This window comes from Lycorma delicatula, chromosome 6 (assembly GCF_047948215.1).
Source record: "Lycorma delicatula isolate Av1 chromosome 6, ASM4794821v1, whole genome shotgun sequence".
NCBI classification, from domain to species: Eukaryota; Metazoa; Arthropoda; class Insecta; order Hemiptera; family Fulgoridae; genus Lycorma; species Lycorma delicatula.
The window spans coordinates 124476512-124502112 of NC_134460.1; the positions used below are offsets into that span (position 1 = coordinate 124476512).

General features: G+C 29.7%; 1 protein-coding gene across 1 annotated transcript in view; it reads right to left on the reverse strand.

Annotated features, from left to right (window-relative positions):
* Positions 1-6761: 6761 nt before the first annotated feature.
* The window catches only part of senju (UDP-galactose transporter senju), a 41590-nt gene continuing 22750 nt past the window's right edge, over positions 6762-25601 (reverse strand). Inside the window, exons 6-8 of the mRNA XM_075368480.1 lie at positions 19543-19737; positions 17277-17519; positions 6762-10673 (exon numbers count right to left, since the gene is read on the reverse strand). Of these exons, the coding sequence (XP_075224595.1) occupies positions 10620-10673; positions 17277-17519; positions 19543-19737 (492 nt within the window). The 3' untranslated portion in view covers positions 6762-10619. The remainder of the gene's footprint in view (positions 10674-17276; positions 17520-19542; positions 19738-25601) is intronic.

Consider the following 25601-nt stretch of genomic DNA (forward strand, 5'->3'; position numbering starts at 1 on the left):
CTGTTATAAAATCCATAAACAAAGATTATGTCGGCATATTCCTCGTTAGAAAATTGAAACGGCATTTTTACACTGCGATATGATAACTCTACACTTCCTTTACATGTATAAATAACAGATTTTCGCCTCAATCAATTTTAAAGTGTAGCAATGTAGCATGTTATTTATAATAACAGATTCAAACAAAGTACACAATTTTCATTGTTGACCAACTGTTAGTATTGCCAACCTATACAATAAAATTCTTTTAAATAGTTCTTAAGTAACATACATTTCAAATTAGTTGTTCACGTAATTATTTCGATTTACCTTTCTAAACTATTGAATATACACAGCTAAAATATTGTTTAATACATTTTTTATTTCTTTTAAAATTATTTTCAGGAAATTAGCGTTTTTGTTTTAAAAAGAATGTTTATTAAGTACAGTAAGTACAATTCAGAAAACAGTGTTTACAAAATTTAATGAAATATTTTTTAATACATAATGGGAAGCAATGCAAATATGTATTCATTTCAAAAGACATGATATTAATTTACGATAAACTAAACAAGAATGGTTTGGCTGCAGTTCAAGAATATTGTGGATAGGTATCCACATCGAAGAGCACCTGATTGTACAATTTTTGAACCATTGGGATATGACTTGAAAAACCGGCAGTTTAAAGTAAAAGAAGTATAGATACTGGTCGTCAACGAAGAATGAGAAATCATATAATGAACAAAGAATAATAAGAAAAAATGAAAATTTTTATCCCACAGCCAGATCTCATCAAGCAATACAATTTTTATATGGGTGGGGCTGATCCACTGGACAATGGTGTCAACAACTTCCAAATAACAAGGAAAAAAAATGCTGGTGACCTTTGTTTACAAATTTTCTTGTTGTGGCTTTAGTAAAGTCACAGAAGCTTTATGAACAGGTCCACAAAGAACAAGTCAAGCAATTCAAATTTTGATGACTTGTACTTATCGTATTATTGTCATAATTTGATATTTTCATCTAAAAAGTGTAAAGTTTGACTTCAACCAAAATATTTCATTGATTGAAAAAATAAACTTGATCTTTTTTCACTTAAAATGTAAACATTCATTTATATAGCATCCAATTTTTACTTAGATTTGTAAAATTATTTAAAAAAATATTAAGCTAAATCAGTTTGTGTTAATTTAAAATTGAAAAATAAACATAACTGAAGGTCAAAAAAATCATATATATGATTCATAAGCATCTATAAACCTATAAAATCAACAAGATATCATTTTACAACCACTGCATCAGAGCTCAACATATGGATTAAAATAATTAAATCAACAATAAGAGAATAATTTTAAATAATTTATTAATAAATTTGGTGCTTATACAATAATAATTACCAAATTTTTAATACAGAATGCAGTTTTTATAAAAATGTACATTATCAGTTGCATAATAATTACTAACAATAGAGAGATTATAAAAAATATCAAATAAACAACATATCAATAACTTATTTTTGACAACTTGTTTAATAAAGTATATTAGACTAATATCAAAAAAATTCATAGCTACGTTACTTAAATCCTGGTGCTAATAATATGGTTCATTAATTACAAAATTTTACTGGGGCAAAATTTAATTTATACTGATTTTATTTAGAAAGAATATTTTCACTACTCAGACCAGTTAAATGAAATTATTTATTTATTTCTTATGAATGTGCCAGAAGTCTTCAGATATTGCATATAGCTTTCTGGATTTGGGAGCCATACGCAGCCGCATCATTTGTTTGTAACATGCAAGTGAGGTGTAGTATTGTATAGACTCAAGACCAACCATACCTGTGATGTTATCAACTGATTTATGATGACAAGTTTTTACCATTAGACCAACCCGGCAGGTTATGATAGTCACCTTGCTTTGGTAATATGTGTCACTGACAAATGATTAATATACATTTATTATTGAACACTATCTTTCAGAGGGTTAACTGTGTTTAAAATGTCTCAAAGAAAGCTTTTCAAATCATCTAGTGCCTAATAAGAAATTTATTGTTTAATATACCATTTTTTTGACAATTGCATTAGAAAATTAAAAAAAACAATAATAATTATTAGTTACATCAAATTTAGTTTTAAAGATTTAAAAATTTGTTATAACATAATATGTTTAGATTGTACTTAAAATTATTACCAATATTAATCTTTACGAGGCTGCAGAATTTTTAGTGGATGTAGTTCCATGAATTCAAGACTCTTATGCACAGATAATTTTGGGTAGTAGTACCTCTTGGATTATACATTTGAAATAATTTGATAATGAACATAAAAAAATATCAACATATATATATGTTATTAAAAACTATATTTATATCAGTATAATTACATACTTATTATTTGTGTTTCTCTAACAAAAAAAATTATATAACAAAAAATTATAAATATGTAAGAATTATAAAATTGTCACATTTATTTTTATTAATTTGTAATTTTATTATAAATCATATAATTTACATTAGTTTATTTAGTTTAAGTTAAAAGTAAAACAGTTAATTCTTATGATTTTAATCAATTTTTTTATTATATAAAACTTAATCTGTTGAAGTACAATCTTGAAAAAAATAGTTAAATAATGAAATTAATTTACAAGACAGATCTAAAAAAATGGGTCGATTTTACTTTTTTATTTACATTTTTTTTTAAATGTACAAATGAAAATATCCTTAGTAGAATTTTTCATAACTATTTGGGCAGCTGCGTCCCTTGTCTGTGATGTTAGCGAGGTATAGTCTTGTACAGATTTAGGCTCAAATAAAAATATGAAGAAGGGGTTGCTCATTAGTACATATTATGAACAGCTGTACAACAGCTCTGAAAATATCTTCTGGAAACGTAATTTCAGGTATTTATAATGTAAATCATTTTCAAGCTCAATTGATAAAAAAAGAGATTAAAGAGTAAGAATAAGCACATTTATCAAAGTGGCAAAGCCACGGCAGAAAAGTTCCGGCAAAAAGTATTTTGTAAACAAAATATAAGTAATCTACAATGGTAATTCCATACCAATATTTAACTAAAAATTATCAAATTTGGCATAAATTATAATAAGCAACTTCTTATGAAGATCTGATTTTCTTGATAAAGCAGATTATTGCTTATCTTTGTTCTGTATATTGGACATTTACCATAAATTACAGTTACATTACTCATTACATTTAAGCAATGGGTAGAAGATTTTATTAAATTCACATAATGTTGTTTCTAATTTTTTGTGCGTTTCTAGACACAATTTTACACTGTATTCAATGATATTTCTAAAGTACATTACGGATAAGAATGAAAAACGTGTCTTGATATACAGAATTTTTTTTTACTTATTAAAAACTACCCATTGGAATTTGCTAACAGTTTTATAAAGCCTGATTATTTATTTTATTTTTCTAAGATGTCATTACCTTTAATCTCTAAATTATAAATAAATAATCTTCTGAAGGAACTTTTTTATGCTTCTAAATGACTTACAATGATTGTTGAAGATTCATTTGTTCACTTCTATGTGAAATAAAAAAACTGTTATTTTTAATTATCAGTATTTTCTGTAAATTAAAAAGAAATTGTCTGCTTATGCAAAATTGATGGTTTTAACCTGGTGAAAGAGAAAAACTGGAGTAAAGCATTCATACAAAAGTGTGTCTCATTCAGGTTAGTTTAAAATAACTATACATAAATTGTATTCTTTCAAAAGAAGATTTTTTTTTAAAACAAGTTATCATTGTTTCTTTAAATATTATATAAATACTACAAGCAGATTAATGTAATTTAGAAAATAATATTTAAAGAGATTTAGATAATTACTCTCATTAAAAGAATTTCTCAAAAATCTGGAAGAAAATAACTATTTTAATTAATAATTTTTGGTTAATGAAATAGTAAAATAATATTGGTAATAATATTGGTTTTTCCTAAATGCCATCTTTTGATGGCTCAATTTTCAATCTAGCATGAATAAATCAATTTTTTATGATTAATTTAATTATTTATATATTTACATTTATATATTTAAATAAAGGAATCTATAATATTAACATAAAATATACAGAATGAAAATGTATAATTAATTAAAAAGAAGAATAATTATGGATTGAGTGGGAAGTTGATTCACCAATTTCACTTTACTACAACATAGGGAAGAAATGAATAATTTAATTTTTTCCTCTAGAAATGAATTATTGCATATGATTGTTAAAAAAGTAGCATATTATTTTCTTTTATGATGAAATAAACAAAATGAATTTTCAATTGTAACATTAATGTAATTCACTTCGAAGAAGCAAATAAAGAGTGTTTTCAGAAAATAAATGGTTTCGAAAATAATGATTTGAAATTTTGGTTCAATAGTTTAGATTATGATGTTTGAACGTTTTAGTAGAATCAGATGTTTAGGTTTTTAATGATAAATGAAAGTAGTGTTATCTGCCAAGACTGCTAACAAACGAGCACTTTTTCATTTTCTAATAAAATATAAAAAATTTTTAAATTGCAATCATAAAATGAAAAAAAAAATAGACAAGCAAAATTTGAATATGATTTCATTATCAATCCAGCCAATGGTCTCGTTTAATGCAGTATTTTCAAAATGAATATCAGGGTTGGTTTTAAAGCTGTGTAACATTTCTCAAGTTTCACAAAATGAATGAATAACTCAAACAGTTTTAGTTGTGTGCATAAACTGTCTCCTACACCTTCCCCTTCAAAGTGCTAGAAGCAAAGATGATGACCCCCCACTCACCCCAACAAAAATCATTTTGTGTTTTGCAGTTTGCAAAGTGTGAATTCATAATTACATTCAATGTGCGTTCCATTGTGATCCCCACAGTGACAATAATATTTGTAGATGGTAAAAACAATCTGAAACCACTAGCTGTAATTGTAAAGTGAAAAGTACAGGACGAACGAGTGTGTCCGAAAACAATGTTGAGCGTGTAAGGGAGTCTTTTGTGCGTAGTTAGAAATCCGTTAGGAAGGTTAGCCGCAAATTAGCAATTCTAGTGTTGCATGTGTGGTGGATTTTAAGGAAACACTTACTACTGTGTCTATATCGTTTACTGCTGTTACAATCTCTAATCTCTACAGATTATGGTTTATGTGCTAGCTTTGCAAATGAAATGATGCACCATAATGGTGAAGAAGACTTTCTTTAAAGTGTCGTATTAACATTTCATGTTTATAAAAAAAGTAAACACTCATAATGTGCATATCTGAAGATCAGAAAATCATTACAAAAAATATTGCACAGTAATCAAAATTCCCCAAAACTGAATGATTTGTGCCATATCCTGACAGCAAGTTTATGTGCTGTTCTTTTTCGCGGAAGCAAGTGGGTTTGGAATGAACTCTCTTGATATGCTACAACTATGCCTCTCTCCTCAAATGCAATATGAACCACAGAACTTTATTTGGCAACAAGATGGTGCACCTCCTCACTGGCATAAAGCTACATGTGATCAGTTGAATGAAATTCTCCCTGACCGCTGGAATGGTCTCCAGGGACCAGATGACAGGGCTGGTTTGCCGTGGCCAAGATGTTCACCCGATCTGACCACGTGCAATTTTTGACTTAGGGAGTTTATAAAGGATAAAGTGTATGTGTCACCATTACCAGCTGACCTATCCAACTTGATACACAGGAACTGAAGCAGCTGTTGCATCAATTACTTCAGACTTGCTGATTAAAGTATGGGATGAACTCTTGTATCAGCTAGATGTGTGACGAATGGCACTCATATTGAAAGCTTATAGGACAAACTGTTTGAGCTACTCTTTCATGTAATTTATCAATATAAGTAAAAGTTAATAAATATTACACAACATTAAAACTCCGATATTCATTTTGAAACATACAGTATGTTAGCTTCAAACTCAAGTACATATACTTTCTGAAGAAATATAATTTATTCTAAATTATTATGAATATGAAATTACATATTTAAAATTATTTTGTTTTAAAAGAAGTAAATTATAGTAGTAAGGAAATGAAAATACCAGTCAATGAATTGAGCATCTTTAACTTGTTCAATTTAAAATTGCAATTGGTTTTATTCAATATCACTAATTTTACTCAATCTTGTAGAATATTATACATTTACTGGAAAAAAAATCACAAAAATAAAATTAATGCATGTACCAGATGAATTTAATATAATTAATGTAAATGATACAAATAATGAATAAAAATTATGATTTTTGAATTATCTCTAACATTAACATTTATAAAATTAAATTATACATCAAATTATTGTAAACTTACTAGCAATTTCTCAGTAATTTCAAATAAAGCAAAATGATACCAAATATTAAGTTACAAAATAATTAATATATCCCTTTAGAGTTTTTTCACTTCCCTAATATTTTACATAACATTTGGCAGAAATGCTAAAAAAAGATTTAATATTTAATTAATAATAAAAAATATTAAATGAGATACAACTTTTAAAATATGACATACAACTTTATTTTAAATCAACATTATAATTTTATTTTTGTCATTTAAAAATTAAAGCCATACTTCAATCTTTGCTGACTAGTTTTTAGAATATCGAAGATGCACAATTATACATCTTTATTTTTAATAAAAATTACTTAATATCTAATAGTATAAATTAATATAATTTTTATCACAACAATTTATTAAAATTAAATTTACAAATATGACCTTTGGTATATTCTTAAAAATAAAAATATAAACTCACTTTAATTAAAAGATTACACAATTGGTGGTTATTATTCAACAGCTAATTGTTTCAATTCAAATAAAGAGTAAAGTTTCTATTAACATGAAAGTATATATAATCTCATAATTGTAAATCCTTTATCAATAAAAATACAAAAATTCTATAAAAAAAGGAAAAATAAAATTTTATCTTTATATCCTTTAGAAAATAAATTTATAAACATACAACTTACAAATAAAGATACTTTTAATCTGCAAAAATTGGAAATGAATAAAATATTTTATTAACAAACAATAAAATGAATTGATACGAGATTTTTACAAAATATGTAAACATCATTAAGAGAACATAAGTAAGTCAACATTTTTTACCCAATAATGTAACATTAATCTTTTTTTTTTTTTTTCGTTGTTTGTGAGAAAAAAACGCCTGGGCGTTATCATCGCCTGGTAGTTATTAGTAAAAGGGTAAAATAACTCCAAAATAATAAACTATACAAGGTGTAAACGTAATATTAATCATATAATAAAAATTCACTAAAACAAGCCAAGAAGGAAAAATAAAACTCAAAACTAATACCACAGACAAGGTTGATAAAATATAAAAGTTAAAATAATAGATTAAAGAAAGTATATAAAACTTACCTAACTCTGATGGATGGGTTGTGCAAAAATCCCCTCCCCAGATAGTAAAATTAAATACATAGAACCAAAAAATCAAATTGAAAATAAAGGTTAAAATTATTAAAAAAACTCTCCTTACAGAAAAACATATATGAGCATATTAAATCCTTTGCAGTAACCTGGTACTATGCAAAAAGAGAAACATCCGTTCCAAAATCCCGCTATTATTGCACAAGATATCACGGATGTTTCTGGGTATATTAAACCGATGCCGCATAACATATGCAGTCCACAAGAATGTGGTGCACAGTCATGTGGCAGCTGCATTGTGTGCACAGGGGTGGGTCTTCTGACATTAATGACATTAGGTATTTGTGTGTGACCCTCGTAAGTCCCAACTGTAACCGGCAGAGGACCACTTCCTTACGACGAGAGTTTCTGCAAGAGGAGCCCCACGGCAACACTGAATCCTTAATCCGTCGGAGTTTATTATCGACGGTAGTCGTCCAGTCACTTTGCCACCTTGCTTGCAGCTATTGTTTTATATGATTGATAAAATCAAAGGTAGTAACTCGGGTGGTGAAAGGAGGCTGAATACACGCTTCTTTGGCAGCAGAATCTGCTCTTTCGTTACCGAGAATAACAACGTGGCTAGGGATCCAGCAAAACCCTACCTCCCTGTTGCGTTTATCTAACTCAGCGATTTTATCATAAATGTCAATGACGACAGGATGTTTGGAATAAAGGTTTTCCAACGCTTGGAGAGCACTGTACGAGTCACTGCAAATAAGAATGGTCCTATATTTAGGGCCAACGATACTTAGAGCCCTATCCACAGTGAGTAGTTCCACGGAGAACACACTCGTAACACCGGGTAGGCCAAACATATAAGTCTGTTCATTGATAACAAAAGCACAACCAACATTACAGTCATGTTTCGACCCATCAGTGTATTTCACCACGTCTGAGTTCGACTTGGTGAGGAGAAACTGAAACATCTGCCGGAAAACAATAGGTGGCGTTGAACGTTTATCGTACGTTATAAGATCAAACGCAAAATTTACATGGTTTATTCTCAACGGGGGATTCGAGCACAGACATGATGGAAAGAATGAGGGAGTGTCAACATTCATACACTGCAGCAGACATCGTGTACGGACACCCACAGGTGCAGTACAATGTGGACGGTCCTCATACTTCCTCAAATTAGGATTCTTAAGAACTGGGACAAAAGCTGGGTGATTCGGCTGCCCACTGAGATGGGCAAAATAAGACAACTAAAGGTGGTCTCGTCTATCCCAAAGTGATGGCTCGCCACTTTCTACAAGTAAGCTTGCGATAGGGCTCGATCTAAACGCACCTGTGGCAAGCCGAAGAAAAGCATGATGCACACCGTTCAGCATTTTACGTACGGTTTGACAAGCTGAAGAATAGGCGACACAAACGGAACGAACAAGGGAGTAGTAAAAACGTAACATACATGACCGATCGGCCCCCCAGTTGGTGTTACTAAGGACCCGCATCATATCTAAAAGTTAGGAACATTTTGTCCTCAATTCCTTTATATGTTTGATCCAGGTAAGATGGCTATCAAAAAGTAAACCCAGAAAAAACCTGACGTAAGTAGAGACAGCAATAAGCTCTGTTCAGAAAAACCCGTGGATTAGAAGGGTTCTGTAGCCAAGAAAAGACTACACATTTTGTCTTGTCGGGTGAAAATGTGAAACCAGTAGTTCCTGTCCAAGCCTCAAGGCAAAATATAAGTGTTCTGTATCAGTCGCTCTGCAGTGGGTGTAGAGCAGCTCGCAACATAAATAACAAAATCATCAACGAAAAGAGAACAAGAGACAGGAGCCTGTACACAATTGGTAATGCTGTTTATGGCCACAGAAAACATGGTGGCACTCAATACACTACCTTGAGGTACCCCATTTTCCGAGACGACACTGTCTGAAAGTGAATCGTCTACACGAACACGAAACATCCGGTGATTCAAGAATCCCCGGATAAAAGCAAGCATATTGCCAGTGATCCCCCACCTCCTAAGGGTGCTAAGAATGCCATGTCACCAGGCCGTGTCGTATGCATTTTTTATATCGAAGAAGATAGCAACGAGGTGTTGGCGGTTCAGGAAGGCGTTTTGTATGGCTGTCTCCATTGACACCAAATGGTCAATGGAAGATCTCCGCTGTCGGAAACCACGCTGTTCCGAAGAAAGAAAGCCATGTTTCTCCAAGTACCATGCAAGTCTGCGGTTCACCATTCTCTCCATTATTTTACACAATACGCTTTTTAAAGAAATAGGGCAATAGCTTGAAGGATCGGTTTTCTCTTTACCAGGCCTTAGTACTGGTATAATAAATGCTTCTGACCAGCTGGGCGGAAAGACTTGTCCGGAGAATAAACCATTGTAAATACTCAAAAGATGTTGTAGTGCTGATTTAGGAAGGTGCGAAAGCATACAAAGGCGAACTTTGTCTGGTCCAGGGGAAGTGTCAACATAATTATCTAATAAAATAGTTAGTTACAAATGCACTTTTAAACACAAGAGTCAAATCTTGAATTAATAATTCATAATACACTCAAAAAAGGAAATCATAGTTTTATTCTGAGGAAAACAATTAAAAAATACATGTAACTTACAGGTATTGATTCTCAAATTCTAATTTTTTAATAAAAATTTGAGAAATATATTAATATATTAATCAACAAACAAAAATTTTACTATAGACAAGTTTTATTTAACTTTCTGATTTCCTAATTAATTATTATACAAACTGTGGAGAAAGAAATAATTATTCAATGAATATATTGTAATACAAAAGTAGAAAGAATCATGTAATTTTTAAACATTACATTTATAATTTTTTCCCAAATAAGAAAATAACATTAACATAAAAAAATAAAACCCTTCATACATTAAAATATTTTTGTTTTTTTATTTATAGTTTCATAGCGGTACAGATGATTATTATACTAATAGTATACTAAATATTCACTTGTTCGCAATAGATAAATCATGCATGCATGTTAACAAACTTAATGCATAAAATAAATAAAATAAATGTACAAATTAATAAATTAAACAAATTTTAATATTACAAAAAATTACTCATAAATTTATTTTCAGACTTATTAATAAAAAAAATATTTGTTGTACAACAGGATGAGATGGGCTATTATTTTAAAACTGTAAACTACTCGCTTTAGAATTAATGGATCTTCTTTAAAGGTCTTTTGGAGCTAATTATCAGCTAATCATTAGTAGCACCTAATGCCAGAATCTTCTATTGGAGAAGTGGCAAATAAATAGCTTTATCCTTCTTTGGGAAAACCAATTCCTGTGGAACAAGTTTCAGTAATTTGAAAGTGAGCAGTTAATATTTTTTTAATAATTTTAAATAACAAAAAACAATAATTGTAAACCAAATTTTTACAATACAGTTAAGTAATTATATGTCTGAATGTTCTTCATTGGAACTATAATTTTTAATTCAGCTGTTTTTTCCCAGTAGGATTCATCACTTATTAAGAGTTACATATGGCTGATTCAATTACTCAATATATAATGCATAATATTATCAACTAGGAAAGTGAACACCATTAAAGGGTGAATTGAAAGAAAAAATAAAGTATAAAATAATTACAAAAATATGCTAAACTATAATTGAGTTATAATTAAATCTTATTTACAAATATGAATAATAATTGAATCCTGAATTTTGAAAAGGTAAAATGTTCAAATAAAATTTTTCAGGAGAGAAAAAACGTTTGTTGAGATTGGAGGAAAATGAGGTTAATATGGGTTAAATAACTAGCAACAGGGTTTATTATTAATGTGCTAAAAAATTTTTTATTTTCTTCATAATATTCAAAATAATGGTTTGAAATTTTGGAAATGTCTTCTTTTCAAAATTCATAAGAAATCTTTGATAAAATACGAGTTTTAATAGCTTTAGGAAAGTTCAGGGGGTTAAAAGAAGTTAATAATTTTTAATTTAAGGTATATTTGAGGAGCGATTACTAATAAAACACTTATTTATTAAATGCAAATAAAAATTTTATTTAAAAAAAAATTACACTATCAGTTTTTTAGTAGACTAGTCATAAAAAGATTGAAAGCTCCATGTTAAAGCATAAAAATATACAATAAATAAAAATCAATCATGAAAAATACATTACAACCAAAATGAGATTAATCAGCAACATCAGAGTCATAGAGCGAATCAATTTCTTTGACTGATTCTTTATTGGTAACTGGCCAAGAAAAAATTTCAACAAAAAGATGTTTTTTCTCGTGCGGTATGTATTCTAATTTCTTAAGATCATTCATCTTCTTCATGTCAATTGTAAGTTTATAATTATATCCTTGGCAGTTCTTGGTGGTAGGAAAAGAGACCACCGCATCAGCAATTTTTGAAAGTGGAAAATGTTCTATGTTTAGGCCATCTATAAACTGTGAACGCCTTTAGTACTCCTTTACTTTCTGAAGAAAATGTTAACTGATAAATTTTCTAACAGAAAAAGATACTTTTTGATCTTTGTGAACTTTCTTACAACTTTTTTCTGATAGGACTATTCTTTTATAATGAAACTGCCATAATTTCTTATCTATTATCTCAGAAGTAGAAACCTTATGAACATCAAATTTGTTAAACTTTGATGACTTTTTTATTAGTTCAACTTATTTATCATGAGTATATGAACAATCAACTCATCTAATTTTTCTTTTTACTGTAATGAAATCCCTATAACATTCATTAAAGGAGTGTCAATGTAGTGGCAACTTATATATTATTTTTTTAAATCGACCTGATGAAACCATTACAAGAAAGAATATGATTGTGATTCTGTCTAAGTCACCAATTTGAAAATACATGCAATTCTGTTATATGCTGAGGAACATTGTGCTCAATGTAGTGATTAATAAAAGTGCACACCTCATTACATCCTTTGCAGGCTTCTCCTCATGGTAAGAATAAAATGTTGCTTTGTCAGTTTTTAGGTTGTGAACACAGAACTCATTTACCCACAACTGTCAAGAATAAAGGATCTTTTATCTTGTATGGGTAAGTGGGGCAGGAGCAGATTTTGCATGTAGTATATTCACAAACCCACAACATTTTCTGAATTTTTATCAGTACACATTTCTTTCAACTCTTTTATTTTAGAATAAGATTTCTTAGCTCTCCTCTTGTGTACCAAATGTTTGGCAGAAGTTACACATTTTGCATTGTCATTGCGGTGAGGATCATGAATTTTAATGCCAAATTTTTCACATTTAGAGCATACATCAATTTGTGGTCTTCCAAAGGAAATATTGAAATTTTCCTTTAAGTATCGACAGAAAAAGTTATATTTGAATAGAAAATAAGCAGGTCATGTAAAAGTTATCTAGTTATAAGAAAATAAAGAAAAATAGTTTAAAAAAATAATAAAAAAACTTAGGACACTGAAATAGGATGTGAAGGATCAACTGGTAAAACTAAAACGTTGCTACTGGAATGATGCAGTTCTTTTTATTTTATATTACCATTTGGCAAAGTCTACGGTTTATGTACTTTTTCTCTTTCAAGCAATGAAACGTTTAGAAGATTTCTATTTTTAATATAAGTACTATCATAATTTTATGGTACTTACATCTAACTGGCTAGAAGAAGAGGTAAGATAGGGAAATCCTATCAGCTGATTTGATTTACTTCTGGTATTGCTTAATAATGGTTCCATAATAAACAGCTGTTATATGTGTTCTGAAAAGGGAACATGCACTGGAGATGTTTCCTTTTCAAAATACACAGAAACAGCAGTCTTACGATTCTATCATTAAAACAAATGCATATGTTACCTTTTCACACTAAATATTGTATATTTATAAAAATGTGAGTGGAAGGATATAAAAAAGCAAAAATTTTAAAAACATAGAGATGTTGCCTTTTCAAAATACATGATTCAATTCTACTAGCAAGATTCTATATGTGTCCCATTAGTTTTAACATATAGAAATATATACATGTTTTTAATGAAAACCATTCTTATTTATATAATATGCTTTACACTACCATTGTTTTGAAGACGCATTTTGATGCATGTCCCCACTGCTGTAGAAACAAGTAAGCATAAGTGGTTATGCTTGGTTGTAATGGCATTTGTGATATGTTACAGATGATTTATGTTTTGCATATTTTTATGGTTTCCTTTAAAAAATGTTTATTTTTCCAATGTATGGAAATTTATAGGGCACTCTGTATAGTATTAGACACAAAATAGAAACCCTGTCAAATAGAGTTATATCTATAAAGGATTCTGGGCAAGACATAAACTACCACTAACGACTATGACATGTATCTTCCCATTCACTCATTTTTCTTACATTTTATCCCTTCTTCTTCATTATTAGTTATATGAGTATATGATATATACAAAAACTTATCCAACTTACTGTAATTTATAATAAATAAATTATACATATTTTAATATATCTACTGGATATTTTTATTTTTTACTAAAGTTACGGTGTGTTTTAAATTTGAAGAACTGCAATAATAACTACAGGTAAAACAATATATATAATCATTTGATTACTACTACTTCAGTACAAAATAAATGGATAAAAATACTAATTAAATAAATACACTGTGCTCTTTATCCACTATTTGCAAATAACATTAGCAACAATAAAAAAACAATGTAAAATAATAAAAGTAATATTTCAGCTCATAAACTATCAAGGTAATAATAAAACATCATATTGTGAATGCATATCATTATATACACAATTTAATACAAAACATATAATTTATTCTACCAAGAAAATAATAATTAATCTACTTAAACATTAATAGTAATGAAATAAATTCAAAATAATACTTGATTTGTTCACAAAAAAAAAAAACAATATAATTATACTAAATTTTTAAATAAATTCTTTTATCAAAAAGCAGAAACAACTTCCAGTTATTAATATTTCACTTATAATTACATAGATTTCCCTATGTAATAATTTTTAGTTAATTTATTGCATATAAACTTATTACCACAGTGAAGTGTCACATAAATAAACATCAAATATTTGTGTGTAAATATGTGTGTATATCTGAACTAGCTAGAAAATAAATTTGTTGTGGTATTACTCTGTAATATATACTGAAACTCTTTCCCCCAAGAGTAGTAATTTAATTTTATATTAAAGACTGAATTCATTAGTCCATTTTTGCAAAAAATAAAAAACTTCAGAAGGTGACGGATTAAATTTTTGAGATTGACAGAAAATGAACACACAATTTTACTAATTTGCAGTGATAGAATGAGACATGTCAGCGCTCAGGGCACTATAAAGAAATATCACTAATATCTTTAATATGCTATTTGAATGTCATAGCATTTTTTCAGCTTTAATGGGCAACAGTGATGAAAATGTTACAGAATTAAATGAGACTCAGATTATGAAATAATCAGAAGTATGAGATATAATATGACAGTGAAAGCAACTGTCATGAAAAGTGTTATATTTTCATTGAAATTACACCTAATGATGCATTTTAAGCAGTGAAGAACTTTATTTCACAGAATGAAAAATAATTTGAGTGCATAGAATATTTATTATTAAAATTATTGAAATGAAAATATCTTTAAAAATTGCCTTTATCATTGCGCTGAAGTTATTATGTTAACTCATTTAAGAAAACATTGACTACAGTACCTGAAACTTAACACTAGAAAGTAAAAAATTTAAAACAATATTTAATAAAAATTACACAGTAGCTACATATGTCAAAATTGGCAAAGACCTGCATCCAGGTAAAAGAAAAATCACTATCCGCATCTGTTGTAGGTTAATATTTTTGTTATTTAAGGCTTGTGAATATATCATTGCACAGTTCAAATAACTATTATAAAAATTTTGTTGTACCCTTTTTTGAAATAAGTAGCTTACTTAACATTATAAAATATTATTGATCATTTAAAAATTTGAATTACCTTTGATCACAATTGTTTTTTTATAACAAATTCAACAAATAAGTTTGTTTAACTTACATTTTTTTATATACTTATGAAAATTCAAATGATCAATCTTTGTGACATAAATAAAGAGGAAGATGTCAAGATTATTTTGAATAGAGAGACACGTAACGATGATAAAGCAATAAAGATTATAAAAAAATGTAATAAAAAAATCTTCTGTTACAGTTAAGACCAAAAAATAAACCTTTTAAATGCTGAAAATACGTTAACTTATTGCATGCATTTTTGTATTGCTGTACTTACTAGTATACTCACTTATTACCACTTTTCTGTGAATGGTGTATTTTTCTAATAAATTATATAGTCACCTATACAGCCATCGCATTTGTTAAACTACTTGGGTACATTTTATTTTAATAATACATTTATAAAACTTTTATGGTACTATAATTGTTCCTTGATCAACCACAGTTGTCATAACTAGTTTGATGCTTATTCCTAGATTACTAATAGTTGGTAACTACAGATTTTCTTTGTATTTGTATAGATTTTGTGTTAACTTGTTAATTTTGATTTACATAGTTCATTATAGCTTACAATACTGCTTCAAAAAGCAATAGGATCTCTTCTGATAGTCAAAATGTTGCAATACTTTTAAGCCTTCGACACAAATAAAAGAATTTGAAATTTACATATTTTTATATACATAATAAAATTAATTATCTTTATAATTAAAATAATCTTACAATAAAAAAATTATTGGCAATATACAAATATTTTTATCTGTTATAGGATTTACTTTTTTACTTCTTCCATTTGTTAGGAAAAGATGATTTTTAAACACAAATTTAAAAACTGGTAACTTATTCAAGAAAAATGAAACTTGTAGATAATTAGAATATCTGCATATTTTTTAAAACCGCGTATCTTTGATATTAAAAAAAATTTGAACTAGTAAACAGAATACTGGCAAATGTAATCAAATAATGAGTTCATCTCATTTTTTACTAAAGATGCAAACTTTCATAAGAAAGTTACATGCCATTTATTTATTTCACTCAAATGATAACTTAAACTTTAATTTAGTATTTGATTCTTATGCTTGATATGAATAATTCCATTTAGGTAATAGGATTTAAATAGTCATAATAATGAAAAATTAACACCTGCCAACTTCTGAAAATTAAAGATTTTCTGAGGCTCACATCACATGCGGGTTACTATCAATAAGGAATTATACCAAATTAAAAAAATTAAAATAGCACTTCATATAAGTATTTTATGAATTTTTGTATTAGTATGTTTTAAAGCTAATCAGTAATTTCATAGGACCAAACATTTTTTGCTAAATCATGAAGTGAAGACACACAAAGACAATGATCACCAAAAGAAAGAGGATATTTTGACAAAAATTGCTAAGAAATTGTGAATTGTATCTTATGAAAAACACAAAGAACTGGCTTCAGTCCTCAACACAACATTAATTATGAAATATTTAACAAAAAGTAAAACAAGAAAGCGATAATCCAAGAATGGATTAAAATCCATTACAATGAATCAACAGAGGTGAAATGTGGAATGTTTAAAAATTTAAATCCCATTTTTCTCATCAAATCAATTACGTGAGTTTGTAATTTTTTTGAGAGCATTTACTCGATTGTCTAGAAGAGTTCCATATACTTTCAAAAAATTACAAAGATTCTTTTTAAAATATAAAATTGGAATTTTCTGGGAAAATTGTCAAATGCAAATCTTCTAATAAAAATCCTTCTAGTGGAACCTTGTGGAGTAGATTTTACAAATTTGTGACAGTTACAATACAACTTTAAATTTATAATTCTGATTTATCACAATAAATAATATTAAATATATAATGTATGCAGTTACAAATAAAACTTATAGAAAAAAATAACTTATAAAATAATAATTCTATTTTACCAGATGGTAATTATCTACACACTATCACATTCCTTACTACTTACCCTGGGATTGGTAACTGTATTAACAACTGGATTTTGGCTATAAACAATGACTGCAAATGAAACAACAGCAATTGCCAACATTGTATTTGGATATATAGGTATTTCAAACAATATCCAAGATAATATTGCAGTAAATACTAACTCTAAAGCACTAGCAAATGTCTTTAAAATTGAATTAAGCGATCGTAAGAAGAAACTAGTGACAATCCCAATTGCAGCATTGTTCAAAATAACTAATAAAACCTAAAAAATGAAAACATATAAAAGATTAAAAGCAAATAAATCTTCAATAAATGTACAACAAAATCTTAAGTAATAATAATTAGATAATTATTTTTATTTTATTTTTCAAGTGTGAGTTTGCACTTTCTGCTTGTATATTCTTTTTGTTTTTCCTTTTCTTTATTTTATTTATGCAACTTTTTTTTTCATTATTAAGACTGTGTATTAAAATATTGGCAGGTAGCACAAGATAATAAAGAAAAAGAAGCACCCCGCTTCTTTTTCTTTACCCCAGTGATTTTGGTAATATTTTTAATTTAAATTTTGAAATTCTAGGAAGAAAATATAATTTTTTTTTCTTTCTTTCTTTCTTTCACTTTTTATAGTACATTGTAATTTATAATTAATTATTTAGGCTACATTTGAGATGAACTTATTTATTTTTTGTAAAATATGAAAAAATACAGGAGATCCTAAATTTAACAGATGATAAATATGTTCACTAGCTATTGTAAAATAGTGAATCAAATACAAGATTACAAAAAAAAAAAAAAATAACTATCTATTGATGCAGATTCCTAAATACTAATTACTAAACAAACATACTTCTGAAAAAAAGTCTACAAATTAAAATAATCTTTTGTTTTTAACATTTATTACTAAATAATAAAAAATACAAAACATATTTATTATTTTTCTGTTGTCTCCCTAAGTTCTACACAATTTTCCCAATGTCCGGGGGGCATTCGATTCATCTTCAAAAAACGTTTGAATATCTATCATAAGCTGATTGCGCATTAATCACTCTACTTCGTCTTTTTGGTCTAGAATCAACATCTTCCCAGTGCCTCCTTCAATGACCCAAACAAAAAGAAATTGCAAGCAAATAAAGCTATAGGGGTGATTTTCTAAGATTCCTAGTAATTATAATATACAGCATCCACAGGGGGATGTTCATGGAGAAAATCAACAAGCTATAGTGAGCTTTTATAGCTGATGGATGCGTTTTTGCCTTTACAGGGCAAAGGATCTTACCTCCATAATCATCAATTTTGACTTTCGACTATAGTAATGGGCTGATATTTCATCATATGGGACTGTTCAATGCAGAAATGTATTTCTCTGTCATCAAAATTAATTTAAGAGCCTTTGGAAAATTTTCACATTTATCAATTTTGACTTAGGGCTATAGTAATGGACTGATATTTCATCACATGTGATAAAACATGATTTCATCGATGCAGAAATGTACTTCCCTGTCATCAATTTAAGAGCCTTTGGAAAATTTCCTATCAGTCTAGTTTTTAATTTTAAGTCTTGGAATTTTGCACAGACTTTGGGGAACCCAAACTGCTTTGTGATAATGGAATGGCAAAACTGATACCCACTCTGAAACAATTTTCAACCATAAGATGTCAATCATTTCAATGAGGTAACAAATCGTTAGAATGCTATTCCCCTGTCACACTTGTTCTTGATTGCCTATTGTGATTCTTTTCCTACATCTTCATAACCTCCTACAAATTTGCTGGCAAAGTTGTAGGTTTGGGTATGTGGTATCATACCGCCAAACTAGAACACAGTTAGTCAAAATTTTGGAGGGTTTGACTTCCTCATTCATGAGAAACTTCACAGTAATATCTTGAGCAACCGATGATGAAACCTCTTGCTTTGACATGATGATGTTGATTGGAGAGACATAAATGCTGAGGCGGCGGGAGTGTCATTCCCACATTTCCACCTACAATATCCTTCCATGCTAACTCACTCATCTTTGTATGTTAGCTGTCAAGACAAAAGTCCAGTTAATGTTTGACTGACCTTCACAGTAATGTCAGGGCACTTCACATTTACTAAAAGGGTGCCGCCCTGTTTTAGGAGCAATTCCTTCATCTAGCTTCTTCGCATTATAGATAAGTGTTATCTATAATGGCAGCATTTATACAGCTACCTGATTTTTTAAGATAGCTTCTTCATCAAAGACAAGATCTCATATCACTAACTGGCACATTTAAAAAAAAAATTTCATAATATTTAAACTTACCTTGTAATGCAAAATAGAATTAATTGATGTTTGAGTAAATATTTCTTCAATACTGCCAGAAAATAAAAGTAAGACTAGATTGCAAACAATAGAATTCATATACATGAATACATTTTGAATGTAAATATTACAATCTACACCTTGTCGTTTTAGTAGGAACTCATTATAAACACCAGCTAAACATGAACAAACAACCTGGAAGCAAACAATAGATATATATTCAACTGTAAACAGTAAAATTGTTGTGAAAATTAATTTACCATTTAATAAACTAATGTTTAGAAGCATGTGTTAATGAAATAAATAATCTTTAACACTAAATAAAGTAGCAGTACAATATTTTCTGGAAATAGTAAAACATGACAGCAACCTCTAGTAATAATCACCACAAAGACCTAATTTAGTGCTGATAATATCATAACATTTTTTTTTTATATACACTGTAAAGTTTAACTATAAAAACATATTCCTGGGTCTTTAATATACTTTTTCAACAGCTTTACATTAAATGTTGAGATAGTTTTATAGAAAAAATCATAATATAATATAAATATGAGTTTCTGGGGATTAATATAATAGCTGTACAGTGTTGTGAGCATAGAAGAGAAACATTATTAATGAAGACCCACATTTCAGACTGTTCATATGATCTAATGATGCTAAAAATAACCATATCTATTAATTGTTGGTTTAGAAAATGTTTGTGTAGTATAATACATAACTAATGCAGATCTATAATGAAAAACTATTCTAAATGTAAAATTAACAACTTTTTTTTAAAATCCCTCTACTATCTAATGAGAGTTTTGTATAAAAGTAAGGGATAGGAAAGTGTACATGTATTAGTCAGACACATATTAACTAAGTAGAGAAACTGTCATTACTTAAACCTACAAATACATGATCAAAATTGAAAGTAACTACTTTATATTGCGATTTAGATCATCAGAATCCATACTGTAAAAAAATGTTGCACTGTATGCTAGAACTTTTGGGTCAATTAAATTATGATGAAATTAGAAAATTTTATTAGTAACATAAATTACAGATCAGGTGTGTTTTTTAATTCAGATATGAATTTTTTGATTACCGAGTAATGGACTTAGTTTTTATTCTGCCTTTTTACAAGATCGACTTTATTGCCTTTGGCAATAGAGGCTATTTTTGCTGTTTTGATTGAGGATTGAAGGTTTTGTTATCTATTGATAACTGTCTTTTTATTAGTTAATGGACAATACTTAATAATATTATGTTATCTTATCTCATGAGATAATAATATTAAGTAGAATATTATTTCTCAGTACTGATTATAATTTTATATTATTTACTGGTGTTATTGGTTTAAGCGATAGCTTGGTTAGCAGCTTGACTACTCTAGCTACATTATTGATATTTTAACTAGAATATTGAATTTATTTTATTTTTGTTTATCTTACTGGCCCCTCCATAATAATGGAAGTAAAGCCGGCAGAAGAACTGGAAGTTGCCCCTGAGCCTATGACGTCAAGACAGGAGGCAATAGAGGAACAGCCCATCCTGGTTGCCACTAGGACTGTAACATCTGACCTGCTGGTGGAGGTCTTGCCCTCCAGAATGACTGTGAAGGGCAAGAAGGGAGCCAAACAGCTGAAGGTGAGGTGGTCCTCCACTGAGAAGGAGGACATACCTCTTGACATGGAGATGATGGTCTGGCGGCCTGGAAAGCTAGCCAAAGAACTCAGGAAAAATAAAAACGTTAAAAGAAGTATAAAGGAAACTGATTAGGAGTTCATCACTGCTGTGAAAGATTTACGAAGACTGGTTCGTACTTTAGCTGGAGCTACTAGGAACAACCAACTGGTCGGGGCTACCTAGACATCGGTGGTTACAGGGTGCCTGATACTAGATGAATTGGACAATGGGATCAATAATCCAAATGGGAACGAACTACGGAATAGTAAAAACGCAACATACATGACCGAATGGGCACCCCAATTGCTATTTCTAAGGACTGGCAGCATATCTAAAAGTTTGGAACATTTCGTTTTTAATTCTTTGATGTGTTTGACCCACATAAGGCAGCTATCAAAAAAAAATCTGACATCAGGATAGATGGCAATTAGCTCTCTACCAAGAAAGACTTGCAGAAGACTTCCACAAGCGAGAAAAAACTACACATTTTGTTTTCTCAGGTGAAAATGTACAGCCGGTAACCTTGGACTAAGCTTCAAGGCGAGATACAGTGTTCTGTTGTAGTCTCTACGCTATGGCTGTTGAACGGGACATAATATATATATCAAAATCAACAGCAAATAAAGAACACGAAAGAGTCGTATGCACACATTTAGTAACACTGTTGATGGCTATGCAAAATAAGGTAGCACTGAATACACTTCCTGAGGTATTCCAATCTCCAAGCTGTTGCTACCCAAGAGAGAATCTCCCACATGAACACACAGAGTTCGGCCATTCAAGAAATCCCTAATAAAAGCAAGCATATTGCCCTTGACCCCATTCTTTGAGGGTGTTTAGGATATCACGTCACCAGGCTGTGTCAAACGCCTTTCTGATATCAAAGAAGATAGTGACGAGGCGCTGGCATAGTAGGAAAGCATTCTGAATAGCTGTTTCCAATGATACTAAGTGGTCAATGGAGGATCATCCTTGTCGGAAACCACACTGAACTGGAGATAAAAGGCCATGTCTCTTCAAGAACCACATAAGTCTGCGGTTCACCATTCACTCCATTATTTTGCATAAGACGCTTGTCAAGGAGATAGGGCAGTAGCTTGATTTACCAGGTTTAAGTACTGGTACGATAGACAACGGCTTCTGACCAGACAGGTAGGAAGACTTGTGCAGAGAATAAATCATTATAAATGTTCAATAGGTATTGTAATGCTGAATGTGGAAGATGTATACAGAGATGCATACAGATGCATACAGAGACAAATGTTGTCAGGTCCAAGGGACATGTCACGTGAGTTTTTAAGTGCGCATGATAACTCGAGTGTGAATGAACAATGTACCATTCGCATGTGTTGAATGTGTTGGACAATGTACCAGATGATAAGGACATGAATGTGTGTGACTCATCATTCAGTAGACAAAGGTCCAAGATTTGTCTTACTCTGTTTATCATATTTCCTTGAGAGGAGTAGAAAGATGAGCGCTAGGAAATATGGTGGGTATTGAAGTGTCCTACTATTAATGACTGTGATGTGATCTGAGTGAGATATGACATCTCTAGAGCACTGAACTCAGAGTTCAGTGAGAGATACAAATTTCAGATATGCAATTTGAAGGGAATAGAGAACTTCACAGCAACAGCAGGAATAAGGGTAGCTTGGTATCCTTGTAGCCAACACCTCATTCTGCATGAAAATGTCTGCACCTCCACCAGTCTACTGTCTGTTAGACAGTTATATTTCTCACAGAAATAGCTTCTGAGTGTTATTGCATCTTGTTGTGAAAGATGTGTTTCTTGGAAGCACAAGATTAATGGTTCATATGCATGCGCCAACACTCAAATATCCTCAATGCAGGACCGAAGACCTCTAATGTTCCAATGAATAATGTTCATAAATAAAGGTAGTTATAGATACAGGATTTTAGGAAAATAAATAAATGTTAGTTGTATGTGATCTGGTTTTTCTTTTTCGTATTTTTGATGGTAAGAAACTCCGATGCCCTTGAGTTAATGGTTCCTCAACCATACCCTCTAGTATACAAGGTGATGAGGATTAAAATACAACCATCTTAGTTTTTTGAAACTGATAATAAAATTGTTTTTCTTATTTCTATTCAATCTAATCTGATTAGGAAAATTTGTTAATTTAGTATATTTTTGTTTCTTTCTAGTTTATTAAGCGTTTAATTGAAATCCACAAATGTTTTTTCTAATTTTTTTCTAAATTTTAATAATAATTCTGCTAAGTGCTTGTAGTTTCTAATAATTTTATAGGTTATGTCCAGCTGAAAACAATACTTCATTCCTGATATGTTTAAATCAATCTCCCATTCAGATCACTGCTTTGCTGTCTGCCCTTCTTTTTCTTTATTTGTAAGATTATTTTGAAGTAGCTGTCTAATATCTGAAATTTCTATTTTATTGAAATGTGCTATCAAATGTAATTGTGTAAATCGGCTGATGAATAGTCATAATGAATAGTATCTTGCCATAAATTCTATCAGTAAGCATTAATTGTCAACATTTATACTAAAGTTAAGTTAATGCAATCAATAATATTGTAATTATTCCAGTATTAAATTACTGTTAACAAAGAATCACTCTCCACTGAATATAAGAATGGACTGAAAGTGAAACATACTTACCATTGCAGAAAAATAAGCTTTAAAGAAGCAGAAATATTTATTGTCTTGATGAAATTAATTTTTAGTAATGTTCATTTTTAGAAAACAAACATTTTTAGGATGTCACTTGAAGATGGAAATTCTTTGCTTTTCAACTTTTGGAAATAAAATAATAAAAAATAAGTAAAATAATAAAACTGAAAAAGTAACAATATATAATGATAAGTTAAAATTGCACGGCAATCTCTCGAGAGATAATTCTATAGCCAAAAATAAGAAACAATGTTCATATAAATACAGGTCAGAAAACGCTTTGTTATCATTATACCTAGTGAAAAATTTTGCCCTGCTTTCTGCTTCCTCAGTGAAATTAAACTGTACAGGTTTTATTGGGATAAAATTGGTGCTTCCTTGTAGTTTTTAGAAATTGATAAAAGTGGTCCCAGACCTCTATCTCACTAAGTTGTACCCTGTTTTAAGAAAAACAGGGTAAAACATTTTGTTGGAAAATACACTTTTCTAATTTACCAATAAACAAATAAAAATGTCTAGTTAACTTAGTAGAAAATTTAATTGTGAGAAAACTGATGTACGAAATAAAGTCTATTAAAATTAAACACAAACGAGAAGCTCAACTTTAATTACAAAGAAAACATACACAAATTTGGATCGAAAAAGTGATATGATTAAACAGTACAATTCTCACCAATGTTTGAACAACATAATGTAAATGGAAACTAGCAGAAAACTTATCAATAACAGAAAAAAAATGAATAAACAATAGATTTAAAAAAATTAAAATCACATAATTTTTGGTGTTTTTATAAAAATTATTGAATATAAAAATATTTACTTGATAAAGCTGAAAACATTTCTTCAAAGCAGTTGCTCAATGTGGCCGCCATTTTGTTCAATCCATAGTACTGCTTGTGAATCCAAGGTAGTCAGACATGTCTAATAGCATCATTATTATTCCTAACAGTAACTCCAACTTCTATATATGGTGTCTCACAATTCTTCTTGAGTGCTAGTATGAGCGGAATTCACTAATGACTTCATCCAACCCCAAAGGAAAAAGTCCGCTGGCGTGAGATCAGGAGATCAAAGTGGCTATTTTATTGGTCTGTTTTGACCAATCCATTACTTACTAAATATGTTATTTAAATGAGTCATCACATCATGACAGCAGTGAACAGGTGTGCTATCATTGAAAAACCACATCTGCATGAGGAATATCTTCCAAGAGTTCCAACAGATTTGTTTGCAAAAATATGCAAGTACCTCTCTCCATTGAGTATAGGTGGTAAGAAAAAAAGCCTATGATATTATCAAGAAGACCAAACCACACATTTAACAAAAAAGTATGTTGGAAATGACTTTGTAACAGTCTCATGGGGATTTCTTCTGCCCAAGTGTGAGTGTTTCAATAATTTACAATATCATTTCTTGTAAAATAGTATTGTGATGTTCACATTTTCTAATTAACCAACAACACAATTTCACTCGTTAATCAAAATCTTGTAATAACTCCTGTACATGTACTGTATGAAATGGGTATAATTGTTGCTTCCAAAATGTTCACCACACACTTGACTGTGAAACATGAAAGCGATGTGACAACTGTCTGGTGTTTGAAGTGGGAGATTATTGTACCACATTGAATATTGCTTCTTCAACGTTGGCATTTCTCACAAAACATTCACAACCAGCATCACATCATTGTGTTTTAAGCATATTGTTTCTTAAACTCGCTTCTCCAAAGCCTC